At 44.4% G+C, this 15,815-nt stretch overlaps 1 protein-coding gene across 5 annotated transcripts in view; it reads right to left on the bottom strand.

Annotated features, from left to right (window-relative positions):
* The window catches only part of dlgap4b (discs, large (Drosophila) homolog-associated protein 4b), a 166,809-nt gene that overhangs the window by 22,544 nt on the left and 128,450 nt on the right, over positions 1–15,815 (bottom strand). For 3 of the 5 annotated variants that reach the window (XM_035388401.1, XM_035388400.1, XM_035388403.1), the window contains exons 6-8: positions 15,114–15,200; positions 14,470–14,623; positions 9,798–10,041 (exon numbers count right to left, since the gene is read on the bottom strand). In XM_035388401.1, coding sequence (XP_035244292.1) covers positions 9,798–10,041; positions 14,470–14,623; positions 15,114–15,200 — 485 coding nt within the window. Of the gene's footprint in view, positions 1–3,655; positions 3,889–9,797; positions 10,042–14,469; positions 14,624–15,113; positions 15,201–15,815 lie in introns of those variants that run through there. The other 2 variants (XM_035388402.1, XM_035388404.1) reach the window with 2 other exon arrangements.

Here is a 15,815-nt window from a genome sequence, read left to right on the forward strand (position 1 = left end):
GCGTGGCGTGACGCTCCGCTACGGAATGCTCGGCGCTGGCCCCGCCTAGCGGACACGCCCTCAGAGGAGTCGGCGATCTCGTCGCGGATCCCCTTTTCGCTACCGCCTCTGCGGGGTGAAGCGGATGGGGCGGGGCAAAGCGAGGGTTTGTGGGTAAGGACCCGCGGTTTGCGAATGGCGACTCAATACGGGCGTCCGTCTCTTCAGCGCCGGCGTCCTGTTAGCGATGTGGGACGGCTGATCGCCCCCCCCCATTTGCTCTGAAGTGCATTCTAGAGGGCCAAAATGGCAAGAAACTGTTGCTGCTAAAATTCTAATTGGTTGGTGTAAGGAGCTATGCAAGCATAGAGTGGCATCTCCTTTGCACAATAAAAATGGTGCTTAATTTTGTTTGATAAATGTGAGACTGTAGGGGGTATAAGGTCACACAGTGGGTAAATCATTCACTCTGCACAGATGCAAACTGCACACAAGCCCACATCACTCTCAGGTTTAATATAGCACCTCTGGGTCAGCCCACTGAGTCAGAAATAAAGTGTTGGCACTCTTAGTGAAACTGCACAAAGGTAAAAATTACTGTGGTGTATTTCTCCCTCTAAGTCCTGGAAAGAGGTAAGAATGATCCAGAAGCATCCTCATCTGAACGTAATGACAGTGTGACAAACGCAGAATGCATCTGTCAAATGAACGTCACTTTTAATGGCTAGCAGTCGACATGTTAAGACGTCGTTGGCAGACCGGTACGCTCTGGGTAACCACGACGACTAATGGCTATCCCATGATGCTTCGGGAGAGCTCAATCTCGCTGGCCTGCTGTCACCGTGAGGAAAAACTCTCGCGAAGAGGCTTTTAAACAATGTCCTCAGCAAGACGCTCCAGCAGGCTCGCGGTGGAACCCGCTTAATTATTGATCTGGCACTCGGAGCATTAAACAAACCCGCGAGAGCGAGGCCGCTGTCCTATCTAAGTGGAAATAATGCACCTGGAAGAAAAATAACAGACAGAAATAGCCACCAGGCTTAATTCCCATGACTCAAGATGGAAGGGATGCGCTCGGCAAATCTGTATTTATCGCTACGGCGCAACATCTGCTATTCCACACGCGGCGAAGCTGTTCTGGCACCGTTAATATCAGCCGAGAGCAAATCTAATCATCTGTCCTCGTCCGATCCTGCCTCCGCCAGTTTTCACTGCCCCACGCAAAAAATTATTTGACACCACGCATGCCAAATGATCAGCGGCAAAAGAAACCGACAGGAACCGTTCATTGAGAATCTTTCATGGCGAGTGCGAGCGCGAAAATACAATATTCGAACCGTGTGGAAATCCAGCGCTGAAAGCGGTTTTTCCACGAGCCTTCCCCAGATATGGCAGTCTGCCAGAAATGAGAAATCTTCCACCAGACTCAAACCCCCGGCTCGACAATAAAGCGTTTAATACTGAAATGAATTCAAGCTTTCAGATTCGCTTTTCTTCATTCACAGATCATTTTGTTGTCCGTATAGCACGCGCTGCTCAAAAGAATACTTCTGAAGTCATTCAGAAAGCAGTAACACTTAAGGTTATTCATTTTTAAAGGTGCAAAAAAGAGAGGGGGGGTTCACAGCAAACCCGTTACAGTCCCGCTAAGTGTGTTCTATAATGTTCGTTATTACGTGCACACTATTCCGGCTCTTTATATATCATTATTTAGACTAGGCTACTCTAGCCTATATAATGCAATATTCCGGAAAATATAATGAAATGAAATGATAGCAAATCCACTTAAACTGAAAATATACTATAATAATGTGGTCTTCAGAGAGCAGGATATGTTAGTGCCTAGGTGCAGTATGCAGAGAGAAACAGCATAAGCACAGGGCATGTGGTAGGCCTGCTAATTCCTTAAGCTCTCTGGGGAAGCACTCAAGAGCTGCTTCTTGTCAATAACATCAAGCAGGCTAATGGAGCAACAACGCTTCCCTAGTCTCAACTGCCCACACAGACATCAGTTTAAAATGTGACTGCATGCAAACACTGGGGGATGGTAAACCATGAAGATTGTATTATGACCACGTAAAATTGACGGTACAGAAATTTTCTGGGTTCATTTCAGCTTTTCAATATCCAGCAAAGGTTTCCGTTCCAAAACGGTTATCCCTCAACTGCACTACAAGTGTTAAAACTGTGACTTGATTTATTCCCCATACAAGAATTGCTCATTTTAATTTCCTGGTGTGTGCAATACTAATGGTTTTTCTTCTGTGTGGCACAGCTGTTGCGGTTATATGGTCTTGTTTCAACATGCCAGTGATACTGCACACCTTCACACAATTCACACATCATTAGACGAGCAGAACCAACAGCAAGACGCTGCTCCGTAAACCCGGTTACAACCTTTGACAGTAAGTGAATGAGTGATATCTCTGTGTGGACAATGATTGTGACCTGTAGTGTAGAAACAGGATTACTCATTATTAAACACGTGCTAAGGAAGTAATTTGACTATCTTACATTCAGAACAATGTTGTCCATTAATCATACAGATATTTAGTGATTCTGAGGATGGAATTCAGGCAAAAGTACAGGAGTCCAGCCAGGTTAAGTATCAGGCTACAGAATCAATACCCCATATGGAAATTAGACAGGTATCCTTTCCTACCCTTAACCACGAGACTGTTCTTCCTGTGTGTAAAAAATAAACGTACACAACACACAAGCATCTTCCATCCAAGTTTTCCAAGTCACTCAGTTGTGGAAGAAGGACATAAGGCAAAAGAGAGGGGTATCTAGACGATGTGTATGGGAATACTTTAAAAAAGTATAGCAAAAAAAGTATAGCATTCAATTTTATGAGTGTATACAAGACAGCTGTCAAAGGGATTGCGCTTTTCAGTCAGAATAAGTTCAGAACAATGATATTTACCTTTAGAAAGATCTCTGAATCTCTGAGTTCTTAACAAACCAAATCTGAATAGTGTGGAGACTCGTACGTAACTAATGAATGGAACGTCGTGACTTCTATATTACTTTGTGGTATTTGTAGAACGTTATACATGCGCGTCGTCGTCTGAAAGCGAAACGGTTAGCAACCTTTACCCTCAGCAACACAAAAGTTTGTATTGGTGTCAACGACATCTAGATTGCGGATAACCGAAATTTAGCGTTAGTAACAAGTAACGTTAGCTACATTAAACAAAAAGATTCGATAGGTTCCTTCGTCGCTAAAGTGGATTGTGTGCTTTGATTTCTTAAAGGAAGACTTCGTATTATGAACAGGGTAAATCGTTACATTTATCAGGGGTCGACACCAATCCAATTATGTACATCCACTCCATATTTAACAAAACTGAAAGCTGCAAACGAACAGAAAACAAGCTAACGTTACAGCTAGGTATACGTTAGCTGCCGGTATTGAAAATGAAACGTATGCTATTTAACTAGACGCTGCATAGCGACGAAAATTAGCAAGTACATCTAACTTAAACTCGAATCAATTAGGATTAATACAACAGAGAAGACTCCTGACAGCTCTACAGACATTTTTCCAACACTAGTTAACTTGCTAATTACATGTCTAGCAAAGTTAGCTATGGCCTATGCAACAGCTGGCAACAGACACGGACAGAACATGTCTATAAACTTAACATTACATTACTACAATTTAAGTTCTCACCATGTAGAGTCAGCATACAGATTCTGTCATCCTCAAATCCGGTAGGGATTTTTTTTTCCAAAATCCAAAACTAGCAAACGTCAGCTAGCCAAATTAATTTACAGTAGCCTAAGTTACGAACTCTCTTCGACTCGGAGTCGGCTTCGCTTGGCCAACACAAACCCTACAAAATCCGAAACTAAACGCCAAATGTTAGATGTGATAGTCGAGTTTCGTTGTGCCTTTCGTTGTGTCCAGGAAACAGTCCCTTTAAACCGGGTTTAAAGACTCGGAGAAGAGGCGTGGCGACAGGGAAAGATTACAGCAGGGCGCCACCCTGTGGTAACTCGAAATTTACCTAACGTTGTCAACGTAACAAATTGTCTCACCGGCGAAACGCCAACTGGAGTGTCTTCTGCATCACAATCGCTGCTTCAGCCATTAGCTATCAGCATACAATCTGCTAACGTTACGTCCATCGAAATATATATTATTAAGTGCTGAAAGCATAATTTAGCTAGTACTGTGCTTTTCGAGATAAACTGCAAAAAAGTGCTTCTCGCCTCCATTAGCTGCCAGCTTTATTTGGTTGAATGCTCAGTAAGCCAGGTAGCAAATCAGTTGTAAGGGCAAGCATACTACAACGTTAGAAATTTTTAAGAAAACACCATTAAGCAGCAACCACTAGCTGTCAATGTTAGCTTAAATGGTTAGATAACGTTAACCAGCGACTGACAGTTGAAATACACTAAAATGCTATGGTTAGGTCGCACAATGGTAACGTTATGCGTTTAACAATGTGGGAGATTTAAACGTGTCTTAGAGGTTAGACTACCAAACCAACGTCTTAAGTAAATGTTCACGAAATGACACACAGACAGTACCTTATGCCACACTGATATCGAGCAGAAAAATGCTCAGCGCCTAGCTAACTGGTACATATCCGACCTGATTTAACGTAGTTCACTTATATATGCTATCGTTTTCAATATGCTAGCTAGTTACAAGTTACCTAGCAAAATCAAATGACAAGCAGTCGCATATCCGGGCTCGGTAATTTTAGCAAACTGTACTAACTTATGTTAGCTAGTTGGCTAGTGCTCTAACTTAGCATCAACATGCATAGATGCAAAAATGGCACTGACGGCATGTAGCTAGCCTGCGAGCGTTAAAGCTAACTAGCTAACATTCACGTTCTAATTCCCACTGCTAGCTACAGTAGCTAGCGCCACGTTCGGGGACGCAAGAGACCGTTTGTAGGCGAACTAGCTGGACACGACACTATTTAATCCAACTGAGTAGCATGTGAAAACGATCAAGGTAACATCGGTACTACTTGAATATATTTATTACACAGCAGACAGTGCCAGATAGCCAGCCAGACATCCAGATAGAACGTTATTGTCAAGCTTCAGCGAGTGAATCACATTTTAATTTACCTCACAACTACAATATTTCCCTCCTCCTCATTGATGGTCGATCGAGGTGTCCGCAACTTCATCTTCACCTATGCCAGGCTGTATAAATTCCTTCTACCACTGTTTGGTTATGTCGTCAATAATCCGTATTGTATCATCTGTTCCTTTGTATACAGCTGTAACGTTAGTTAGCTAACTGGTGCTGAACCTGCTCAATATCCAACCTAATGGTCCACGTCGCTGAAAGAAAGGAGCCATTCGGTACCACCTACGATTAAAAGGATTGGAACAGACAATAAAAAATCCCACCTACACCGCACTACTACTGGTTGACGGGTGCGTTCAATCTCAGGAATTCACGAGTCTTATTGGACTACATTCTCTGTTCAGCCCGCCTCACTGAATGAGTCAGAACTGGTCCAGCCCGACCCCGCCCTACATGTCATATCAGAGCTGTCTACCCGCGTTCATTGGATGCTTCTGAGATCGCGACTCGTCTTTCCGCTGAGATAACTCAAAGCGTACGAATAATCACCGCCCAAAATTCACTGGATTTTTAGCGCGCCCCTTGATTGTCTTCGGCCTCGTAGCCATACCTACTATTGTTCTTGAATGAATACCTAAGCAGCAGGACAGGAACGCAATGTGGACATCGACCTTACCAGAATGTATGATGCTGTATGATATATGTAACGTTAATTTAAACATTCTTTAGAGGTGGATATCATCGCACGTGCGATTAACGTTGCCCATAATCACAAGGTAAAAGAAAGATGTGTCAATGCAGCATCATCAGCACAAGGACATTTATTATTTATTATCGGGACAGAGCCTGTTGCCAACAAAAAGTCTATTGCCTTTAGTTTCCAATATAAACCTGTAATGTAGCTATAGCGTTGCGTATATTTTCCATATAATTTACAGTTTCCAGCTAATGGACTGTTACAGCAACACATTAACCCTGATCACGTATCTTTTTATGTAACTATATAATTTGGTCGCCTACTGATATCCAATCTGTTTGGCCATTGTTGCTGTCAGTAAGAGAAATTACTTTCATTTTGTATTTGTGTTTTTATATATGTTTGTGCTTCAGTCTTGCATGTATATTCGTGTTGCTTGTTATTGCAGAATTTTGAGTTCAGTGGTTGTTTATTTAATTAGAAAATAAATAAGAGTCTCTCTCTCTCTCTCTCTCTATATATATATATATATATATTCGTTTTTATGCTGATTATTCGAAGAGTAGGTGTGTGGGTGCATCATCACAAATGCGTTGCATTTTTTCATTGCCCTTGAAGTGTTAGCTACATTTGTCTCTAAAGCTATAAATGTTTGCTCCCTTTGATAACAGAAGACTTGCCTTTATAGATTACTGCTGCTGAAATCCAATTCAAGTTAATTCTGCAACTCTGCACCTGTAGCCCAGTTCTGATTCTACAGAACCTGCTGCAGCACATTATGTTAAATAGCATATTTGATCTGCATTCAGCTAGTTGCTAAGCAGCACTGTGATTCTCAAACAGTTGCTAAAATCTCATTAATTACGATGTCACCGTGGTATACTTTATTAAAAAAAAAGAAAAAAAAAAAAGGAATTTGTGCTTCTCCTCGGTATTGTAATGTTTCTCAAAGTTACAGCCACAATAAACGGAGGCAATACACCTAGGCACGGTCTGAGAGAATCTGGTGCCATGAATGGTGCTGGACTGGTATGAACTCTGGTTATGCCGAGGTTGGTCGGCAGTTGGTTATTTGAATGTGAGCCAGCCAAGCACGGCACGGTTGCCCCTCTCGCAGTGAACGGCTTCTCTCCAGACAGTGACCACAATTTGCTACGGCTGTTGACGATTTCAATTTTAAGACGGCGATGACAAATATTTTCTTTGTGCGTAAAGGATATTTTCTAGGCTGAACAAATCAAGTGGCCTTAAATGACTCTCTCAAGTCTCTGTGCTGTTCGGATCCCTTGCATTTCTGTGAAGAGCCTCGCCAGAGGGTGCAGTTCACAGAGGAGACCAAAATGAATTCTATCCCCTCTAAATTCTGAAATGATGGCGCGCTTCCATCTGTCGGACATCACAGCTGAGGTGTGAGAGTGAGTTTCCTTGCGGCTGATCTAAACGAGCATAATTTACACCAGCTTCACCAGCCCTGCTCTCAGTAGAAACAAGCCTCAGGCTGCATCCAACTGGCCATCGATTGCATTGAGCTGTAAATACTCAATGCATCGAGGCACAGCAACCCAGTCCATTTCTGTCTGTCTTTATAAGCTTTCCACCCACTTAATAAAAGACTGTGTGATTTGTTATGAAACTGTAGGCCTACGCACATGTCATAGAGACTTAACCACACCAATATTACAGGGTGGCATTGTAGTATAATGGATAAGGAACTGGTCTTGTAACTTGAAGGTCACAGGTTCAATTCCTGGGTAGGACACTGCTGTTGTGCCCTTGAGCACGATACTTAACATGCATTGCTTCAGTATATATCCAGCTAAATAAATGCAATGCAAATGCTATGTGAATGTTGTGTAAGTCGCTTTGGATACGAGCGTCTGCTAAAAAATGTAATATTATGGCACAATTCTAAGAAAAACTAAATACCATTGAAGGGTAACAGCTATACATGTTTTAAACCCATACAAACATTCAAACAAAATGCCAGTTGCTTTCTTCAATTACTTTAACGTTCAGCTTTTACAGCTTGTAAAAATTTACCAGAGGACTTACACAGCTTACATTACTTTTTACATACAATCCATTTATACAAGTGGGTATTTACTGAAGCAATTCAGGTTAAACATCTTGCTCACAGGTACAACGGAAATTCCCCACCTGGGAATGAAACCTATAACCTATAAGCATTATAAACCCAGGTCCCGAACCAGCTGGTTACAGTGCCGCTTTTTGAAGTGGCAGTAAAGAAGCCCTGACTGATGACACAGCAGCAGTTTAAATAATGCATGGGTCACGTTACAGCGTATCAGATTGATTGAATGGCCTTCTTTAAAGTACCCCTGCAGGAAACAGTCAGAACATTAATACTTGGCAAACAGCTGACTGGTGAAAGACTGAGAGGGACAAACTGTGTAAACTGAAAAAATGATATCACACTGATTAAACATGGAGGTCTATTAAATTTTCTTTTAGTTAACCTTTAAAATCGGTTTCCTACAAGTGCTGTAAAAGCACTATGGTAGAACCCCACCCCCGCCCCCCCTCAAAATGTAACTGCACGGCATCCTAGTTTTTCATGAAAAATATACTGTTTAATCTGCTGCCAAATCACTCATTGATTTACATTACTGATTTAATTACATTATAAACTTGTGGTGAACCCTTGTCTTATTTGTTGCGTTAATTACTTTGGCAGAGAGGTTTTTGGCTCAGTTTTTGACACTTATCTTCTACTACAGTCATTGCTGGCAGTAGGTAGTTCAGTGTGTGTGTGTGTGTGTGTGTGTGAGAGAGAGAGAGAGAGAAACGGAAATGGCTGTGTCAGTGGGAAGCCGTCACGGCAAAAGGCCGAGGACATTGCCCCTGGCTATTTTAGCCAGTGTCTCGGCCCTTTCACCGTGTTGCCCCTCACCAGAACCGGCAGTTCACGGCATCGAGGCCTGGTCCTGCGCGAGAGGCAGGATGTCCTCCGGAGGAGCTAGCGTGTTCAGGAAGAGGCTGTCGGCCCCGGCGACCGCACTCTCCTTCCTCCGCGCACATGGCGGAAGCCTTTTCGGCGTCCGCTGCCAGACGGAGAGGATTCGCGCCCCACCTGCTGCTCCGCACGGGCAGCCTGTGGTCACTAGAGTCAGGCGGCGGGGATAACAGCTGGAGCAGGGCACGTCTCCCTTTACACACATCTGTCTTGACCGAAACGAGGCTGTCTTTCCTCATAAAAGGCATGTATACAGCTCTTTCATGGCACGCTAAAGACTCGTATGTATCAATTTACCGGCATCTCAAAAGCTCAAGGACACCATTGTTGGGAGTCCTTCATTCAAGCACAGTTTCATTTGTGTGTTTCAGTCTCCAGCATTGTGAGCGTCCGGAAGTCCTTTGTCAAGTCAGAGTGACACCCATACATTTAGATTATGTTTTCTTTCACAATTCTTCAGTAAGCAAGGATGAACGAAGAATATGCTAATGGCGACTGTCTTGTTAAACTTTTTTACATAAGATCGGGCAGCAGTTTAATGTAGTGGATAAATGCATGAACTAAAAGTTGTGGTAACGAGGCTCTGCTATTGTACCCTCGAGGAAGGTACTTAAACTGTAATGGGTACTGTAAATATCCAGCAGAATAAATGGATCCAGTGGGGACTATAAGCCAAGCTGCCCACATCTGCTACTATTCATAAGTTAACAATGACACCTCAAGGAAGACAAACCAATGACTCTGGCTGGTGACACTTTTGTAGTTATGAGGGAATATCACTTGAATAGGATGACGCTAATAACATTCAAGCACAAATCTTGATTGAGAAAACGAAATAATGCACATCTAGGGGCATTAGTGTTCACCAATATGGCACATGACTGGGTGTGACCATGAACAATGAGGCACAACTTAAAACTCACTGGTAAATAGTTTTGGTGGGTGTTGATCCAGAGAAACATTTCCCAGATTGGTTTCTCACTCCATCATTAAACAGTACAGAAACCTTGGATTTCTGTACACACACACACACACACACATACATACATACGCACAAAAGCGCAGGTAGAAGCATCCCAGCTACTCACTGGTGCTGGTGCTGTAGGTGCGGACGGTGGTGGCGGTGGGCGGGGGCGAATCGGAGTCCACGGAGGCGGTGTCGTCGTCCTGGGAGCAGCCAGCCTGGATGGCGCGCAGGTAGCTGTGGCTGCGCGAGCGGAAGCAGGTGGGCGTGGGCAGGTCCGGAGGCTCCGCCCCGTGGGCGTCGCTCTCGCAGAACGCCGACTCGGAGCACGTCTCCTCGTACCGCCGGCTCACCGCCATCTCCCGCACCTGGAAGGACATTCGCTGGCTGAGGAACGAGGAAGGAGTGGAGCGGAGTCGGCTCTCGAATCGGGGAATGGATGGGCTCATTTACACAGCTACAGAAGCCCTGCCCTTAACGTATAGGGATATAACCTAGGGATATAACACATCTTTCACAATGCCATTTGGTTGATTCCCCACTTCTGACACAGAAGCAAATGGGAGTCTTTAAAGTTGACAGTGACTGTCATTACATTACATTACATTCGTTTAGCGGACACTCTTATCCAGGTGAACTTGTAGTGTAGGAGAACATAAGTACACTCACCTGATTTAAATTAATAGTAGAACAGTAATGCCTGACCTGGCTACCAACATTCCCAGACCAGCTAGTACACACACACACACACACGCACATACACATGAGCTGAGTATCTTCCCTAGTGATGCTCTGCCTGGCCTGTACTATAGCCGTCTTCAGTTCCTGTCTGTTGCGGGGGCTAGTTGACATACCTTTTTCTCTTCAGGATATGAAACACATTTGCCCCAAACATTATAGTGCCCTGAAATTAAGGAGTTATGCATAAAGGTGAAGCCAAAATGTATTAAAAAGCTGAGAATCTGCACTTTAAGCACAAGCGAATTGTTTGATCGTAAACCTAAAATTGCGGTGTACAGAGCCAAATCAAGAAAAAAATGCCTTTGTCTGAAACATTATGGAGCTCACTGCACATGTGTGTATGTGTGTGACATCACTGGAACACTAATGCAAATTAAATATGCTAAGCAAGAACCACACATACAAGTCCTGACTCCACGGATTGCAAGCCCTAAGAATAAAAAACTGAAACCACAAAAAAATACTGTAACCTGACCTAGTGCAAATGGTATAAGTGTAGAGAGAAATGCAATTGGAAAAGGTGGGCCTTCAATTTGTGTCTGGAAATGAATGATACTGCTGTCATTGTCGGGTCATGTTTTATCAACAGGTAAATTTCTTTACAAACAGTTCCCTTCTCCCATAAAGGATGGGTCTGACTGTCCAATTTTCTATTCATGCGCAAGTGGAGGGAATGCAATTTATACTACTATATGTGTATGACATCCGACAAAGCTCATAGAATAGAATTAGGCTACGCCTCCCGAACACTGCATAGCTCATCCTGTCTGCTCCAATGTTGCGTACATCTGTCTGAAACATCTGGGCAGAGATGCACTGATGTCTAAACAAAAAGATTGAATCCCTGAGCAGTTTACATTGGGAATACGCAGACATTACTCAATTTGTTTTCTAATGAAACAACTGCACTGCCTTTATGACTGGGTCATTCTGTTAAGGCACTGTATTGTGTAAAACTGGTACACGTGTTACACTATAAAATCCTATTTATGTTACCAAGAATTTTATGCAGAATCATATAACAGATAATAACTGCCACCAGGCTCAGTTTAGCATTGTAGTATACAATTATTTTGCACCCTTTTAATTACATATAAATTTAAGACCAATATAATCACATTTACAACACCATATTTCACATTATGGCCTTGTGAGGAAGACCAGGCAGAGACAGTCTTTCTTGGAATCCATAACTGAGGTGTATTTAGTTTATATTAATGGGAGAATAAACTCTGCATTCAAAATAAATGGATCTATTTTCACTTTATAGCTCCTTAGTGAAGCCCAACATAAACAAAAACTGGCACTCTGGCTCGTGTAATTACAGGGTTGCTGTATAATTGAGAGACTGGTGTGTGTGTGTGTGTGTGTGTGTGTGCGTGTGTGTGTGCGTGTGCGTGTGCGTGTGTGCGTGTGTATGTGTGTGTGTGTGTGTGTGTGTGTGTGTGTGTGTGTGTGAGAGAGAGAGAGTGTGTGCCTGTGTGCGCGCACACCCGTCCAAGCTCACAGTATCACTCGCACAGACCATTCTTTTCAGCGCAAATTGTATCCTCCTGGACAAAAGCGGTGTGCGAGTGAGACAGAGACATGGTAATCGGGTAAATCATAGCCTGAGTGCATTGTTTCGCCGTTTTTGCGGCTCTGGAGCAGTCAATGCCAGCAAATTGCAGCGGAGAGAGGCTGCAAATGAGAAAACAGAGGTTGATAACACCCACGGGAGTCCCGGAGAGCACAGCTCAGCTGAATCAACAACGCTCCCCCACCAGCCCCTAACTAATGGGGGTGACCTCACTGTTCAAACACCTTGTGTGCCACATAAAAGCAGAACCAGAAAACAACACTTAGCCTCTGTTTGTGGGTCAACAGCGCTGTGACCACAGGTGTGCTGTAAAAAAACAGCACTGGTTTGGAATCCTTTGAAGACACACACACACACACACACACACACAAACATATCCTAGGCCAACTTGTCTCCCTCTGTCCCCCACTGACTCCCCCTTACACTCCCTGTGTGTTGAAAAAACACATACATAGCCAGACAGAGATTATCTTCATGACTTCATGACTAATTTTTTTCAAAGAATAAATGTGTTTGATAGCTGATGAGGGGGAGGGGGTGTTGGTAGGTAGACTTCTCCAAAGGGTGTGTTGAGGTGCCTAGGCTGTGAAGTCATAAGGAAGCAACAATGTCAATATTCTATGACAGCAAAAACTGAAGTTGAGAAACTTCACACAGGATGAATTTTGAGACCCCCCTCCCCCTTCCCCCTTCCCTAAGTTGGCGACCCCTGCTCTACAGTGTGATCACATATCGCTGAGGGTGGGAAATAAAGACACTCCCCGGATCCTTGGGTGACCTGTGGCCATTGTGTGTTTTGGAAGACCTGGTGTTTACAAAGCAGGCAGACAAGATTTAAAAGGCAAATGTCTGAATGACAAATGGACTGTAAAGATTCTATAGAGATGCAGAGGAAAGATGCACAGTTACGGACCCTGAGAGAGAGAGAAATTGTGAAGGGGAGACGCTGTATAATGGAGACCTCCTGCTGCTGCTGGCAGGGCTATGAAGAAGACTGAAGAAAACCAGCCTTAGGGAATACAGTATTTGAAATGACTTCAATTCCCACAATCCCCTTCTGTCAAACAGGTGACATGCTGATGCAAGATTGGACATCAAAACAAGTGGATTCCAAATAATGCCAATACAGCAAATATCCAAGAGTCTCTTTCAGGGCTGACATCATGTTTACAAATAATGTTGAGCCATCAAGACGCAGCAAACCCTGGATTAGGTAAAGCTGAATCTCCAATATATATTTTTAAATGAATTCCTGTGAAAATAATTCCCTGCACCCATATCATATGGCTTAGTTATTAGCCAGCCAGCATTTTCTGAGCTCATAATCCTGTGAACTCATCATTTTCAATGGTCATAATATTACCCTGAGGTACAACACAAACCACATGTAGCCATCTCACAACTCCACTCAATTTCATTTTGACCCAAACCTGGTGTATGTTATTGTATACTTAGACTCCTAAAAGCATCATGGGATTCACTGCCAAAGAGAAATCAGCAGGCATTACAGGAGTTATATCCGAGTGGGTTCAAAATTGGCTGAATTGAAGTGTGGAGATAAGAGGTTTAGGTTATATCAGGGGTGTACAGTCAATCCGAACAGATGTGGTGCAGGGTTTAGTTTTAGCCAAACACTAAGACACCTGATTCCAATTATCGATGCCTTGATTGATGACCATGATTTGTTAATCAGCTGAATCAGGTCTTGTAGTGCTGGGCTAACTTGCACCCATTCCAGGCCTTTTTGGAGAAGACTGGACACACCTGGGTCGTATTAATGCTGACAGAATATTAAAACAGCTGCCATTTTCCTCCTTCTTGCAGTCTGCATGAAAAATACCACACAGGATCATTTTTACTGTTGTTATTGAAGAGAAGGCCACACTATGGTCAGAAAGTAATTTCCCTGTAATTACTGCAGTTACACTGTCAGAGAAGAGGAATGGGGTGTTTTCAGGGTGCTAATTAGACTCCTCAGTAATGCTGACCTTCACTGTTCAGTGAGTTACAATGAAAGGGGGGAGTAGTAAGAACTTGAATGCAATTGCGTTTGAGCCTTTTTGTGGATAGTGGTGCGATTCATCATTCTATCAAGGGTGGGCTTTTAAAATAGTGTTGTACTTTTTGAAAAAAGAGGCAGACAGACCTGATATGCCAAAGAAGGTCAAATATTATGTTTTTCATTTGCTATGATGTCACAGCAGCTGTAAGCTGGAGGCCAGCAGTGGTCAGCTGGTAAGCCTTTTTCTGCCCTTTTCCACCGGCAAAACAGAGCCAAGCTAGGCCTGGCTGGTATTAATGGTAAAGGTAAAGAGGTGCAATACACACACTCACCTGGGTTCAGTAATGAGGTACTGCACACACACACACCTGGGTTCAGTAATGAGGTACTGCACACACACACATCTGGGTTCAGTAATGAGGTACTGCACACACACTCACCTGGGTTCAGTAATAAGGTACTACACACACTCACCTGTGTTGTACAGCTGCTCTTTCCCAGTGTGTTACAGCCCTGGGCGAAGTCCTCGTCATCCCATCGCGGGTAGTCCAAGCCGACCGGCCCGCCGATGCAGTCCAGGTTGTCCAGGCTGCGGTTGTTGGAGAGTTCTCGCAGAGAGGGGAGACAGCTGTGTGGGGGGCAGAGAAAAGAGGGTCCAAAATCACTCCCTGAAACGCCCCGCCCCGTGGGTGGCCAATGGCCTCCACGGAGCGTTTCACCTCATTGGGATCGTTCTTCCCAGCATCCCTCTGCCTGCAAGCGAAGCGAATGAAGACGTGGAAAGCGAGCGCGATGGGTCGAGAGCGAAAGAGACGGAAAGAAGCAACGGGGTTAATCCCTTGCTCGTGGACGTCATAGAAACGAAGACTGGACGTTTCCCGTCCTGGCTGTCGGCGCCCCCTTGTGGCAGGCGTGCTCTGCGGGACTAAGACACAGTGTCTGCTGCGTGAAGGGACGGGGGTGGGGGGAGGGGTGGGGGATTGGGGGGACTCAGCGTGCTTGGTAGCATGGGGCAGAGGCAGCCCTGGGTGATTGGACACCAGTCCCCCCTCCCCAGACAAGCTGAAGTGCCCCAGCTGTAGCACCCCCCGCCCCCCAGTACTGACACGGACACTGACCTGCCCAGCCGGTGCAGAGAGGACACGCTCTGCAGGGGGGACCACAGCGCCTCCAGGTCCCCCTGCAGGGCGGCATAGCCCAGGGACCTGCAGGCCGCGTGGGAGGGGGGCCAAAAGAAGGAGGAAACAGAGGAAGGAGGAACAGGAGGAGGGTGAGGAAGAAGGTTGGAGAATGTGCAGGGGGACTTTTACTATAGTCGAAATGGTGGAAGTCCAGACCGCCCAACAAATCCCGTGGAGGCACAAAGGAGGTGCGGCAGGCCGAGGAGATCAGAAAAATACAACCAGACATCAGGCTTTCCTCAATTTGCAGACCAAATGCTGAAGAGTCCCCATATTTCCCCTGTCTGCTTGTAACCTTCCACAGTGATGTTGTCTTCTGCAGTGGCAACATTTAAAATCTACCCCGTGAAAAGCATATCATAACACCACACGTGGGTGTTATTTGAGACCAGCATTGAATTTGAGGAGGGAAGTGTGTGGAAAAGCAATGGCCAGCTCCCTTTATCAGAGGCTTATCAGAACGGCACCATCTAGTGTGTCTTGCGTGAACTGACAACGCAGCAGCTTTTACCTACTCATAAAAAAGTTTGGTCGAGGGGATCCCCAGTGTTTACTGGTTTTCATACCAACCACAATTGCAATCCCAGAATTTTACCAAGCCGTTAATTTTCTTAATTAGGTGCTTTTCATGCTTAAAGG

Source organism: Anguilla anguilla, chromosome 13 (genome assembly GCF_013347855.1).
Source record: "Anguilla anguilla isolate fAngAng1 chromosome 13, fAngAng1.pri, whole genome shotgun sequence".
In the NCBI taxonomy this organism is placed as follows: domain Eukaryota; kingdom Metazoa; phylum Chordata; class Actinopteri; order Anguilliformes; family Anguillidae; genus Anguilla; species Anguilla anguilla.